Raw genomic sequence first — 1,862 nt, 5'->3', positions numbered from 1 at the left:
TTCCCTACATATAATAAAAACAAAAAATAAAATAGCTAGAAAGAGAAGTAAAGACAACTGGGGCCTTCAGTTCACTTTGAGCTGTCTTGAATAGGAACCAACGGCAGTTTGCCTCCGTATATATCTGGAAGCTGATCTTCCTCCATGTCTTCGAGCAGTGTAGATGCCAGTTTCTTGTCCTCCACGAAAACAATCTGCCCACAAGATTTTCCATTCATTTTCTTCAACAGATTCGAGTGATCTTCGATATTTCAGTTTCCGCAACTCAGAGACCGAGTTTTACCTTCTTCTTCGTGTTGCAGTCGATAAACGGGTAAATGATTTTCCAAGCAGCCAGGAAAACGTAAGGGGCATGAACTATACACAGTTTCCCCAGTCTCTCTGGGTGATAATCCTGAAAAAAAAAAAACAAATGGTAAAGACTCATGAACTCGGAATCTGACAGATACTGTACATATATGTCGTCTGTTCTGTCTCGCTCGGTAATTACAGCATCTGAATCACTATACTTTGATGTGTTCTTCCTGTTATCGATGAACTCGGGACAGAAAAGATCGAATGTCTTTACCTGTAGGATCGATAGAGAAGCTAGGTATCCGCGCACGTCACAGTTAGAGTATCCCCATCCTTGGAGATCTCCAATGGCTATGAACCTTTCCTCTCCCCTCGGCATCCTACAATGAAAAGCAATGTATTATCATCTTCTTCAACTAGGTTAAAGATCGTGTTTTTAGTAGCGGGTGAACTCGAGGATCTAGCAGAACTTCGCATCTTTTTCTTAGCTTAAAGATAGATAGATTTAGTTCCCACAATTCAGCTTAGATTCCTGGAAATGAATGGAATTGATTCTGTGAAAATATGCCATTACCGGTCAGCTATCTTCTGCAGGGTGTAGACTAGAAAGCCTGCAATACACGAGCAAGATAGACATGGAAACACCCGAGAAATTCAGATCCACAGAAACTGAAGGATGAATACAAGAAAAAAACTTCATAAAGGTTTATCATTTCTCTGATGAAGATCCAAGAATTAAGATAGACATAGAGCCAGCTCGGGATGGAATGCGTACTCACGCTTGAATTCTTCCGGGTTCCCTTTAGAAGGGTTATGCCTGTTCCCGAAGATAACTACCACAGGTCGACCCCTCTTGTCACGACCTGCCATACACGTCTTGTTATGGGAAAGCTCATTCGTGATCTCCGATTCGGATATGTAACCGTTGGGTAGAAAGGTTCGTTTCCAATTTAGGTACTTCAGAAACATGGTAGAAGCCTTCTCGATATCGTGGTTCCGTGCTCGGAGAAATCTCCTGAGCATCAAATCATCCACATCCTGAGAAACAATGGCGATACATACGCTGTTACAACCCTATAATCACGTCGATGCGCCTTGATCTCTAAAAGAGTTTGCGCAATTATGGACATATGCAGTAGCATTTTCGACATCATAGAACAAAATCGATGAACAAAATCGACGTAATCTCAAGGTTCTCTAAGACGGCATTTTGCTTCTTCACTACGGATGGAAGAGTTTATAACCCAAGCAACGAAACCATACTTCAGTGCCCTAATTAGTTTCATTGCCAAAAACAGATACCCAAAATTAAAGCCTCAGCAACTGAATCAACCTCGAAGATCGACGTAAACCAGCTCCAGTAATTCGAATTTCTTACGAACTCGAAGCAGAAATCAAGCAGAAACGAAGGAACAACCACAAAACCTATAAAAAAAAATCAGCCGGAGAAGAAGAAGACGGTTGACCTTGGTTGACTGATCCTCTCTCTCGCACAGAGCCCTCATGATCCCGACCTTGCTCCTCTCAATCTCATCCTCGATCACCGGACCATTCTCTATCTCTTTCCC

General features: G+C 42.2%; 1 protein-coding gene across 2 annotated transcripts in view; it reads right to left on the bottom strand.

Moving 5' to 3' along the window:
- Positions 1–1,862, bottom strand: part of LOC104825457 (random slug protein 5-like) — a 2,315-nt gene that overhangs the window by 70 nt on the left and 383 nt on the right. The window contains exons 3-8 of one of the 2 annotated variants that reach the window (XM_019203970.1): positions 1,761–1,856; positions 1,074–1,332; positions 869–905; positions 569–674; positions 284–394; positions 1–194 (exon numbers count right to left, since the gene is read on the bottom strand). In XM_019203970.1, coding sequence (XP_019059515.1) covers positions 72–194; positions 284–394; positions 569–674; positions 869–905; positions 1,074–1,332; positions 1,761–1,856 — 732 coding nt within the window. In that variant the 3' untranslated portion in view covers positions 1–71. Of the gene's footprint in view, positions 195–283; positions 395–568; positions 675–868; positions 906–1,073; positions 1,333–1,760 lie in introns of both variants that reach the window. The other variant, XM_010557780.2, reaches the window with a different exon arrangement.

Source organism: Tarenaya hassleriana, unplaced genomic scaffold, assembly GCF_000463585.1.
Source record: "Tarenaya hassleriana unplaced genomic scaffold, ASM46358v1 Cleome47, whole genome shotgun sequence".
NCBI lineage: Eukaryota > Viridiplantae > Streptophyta > Magnoliopsida > Brassicales > Cleomaceae > Tarenaya > Tarenaya hassleriana.
Note: the sequence above shows the minus strand (reverse complement) of the source record. Positions and strands in the feature narration are given on the sequence as shown.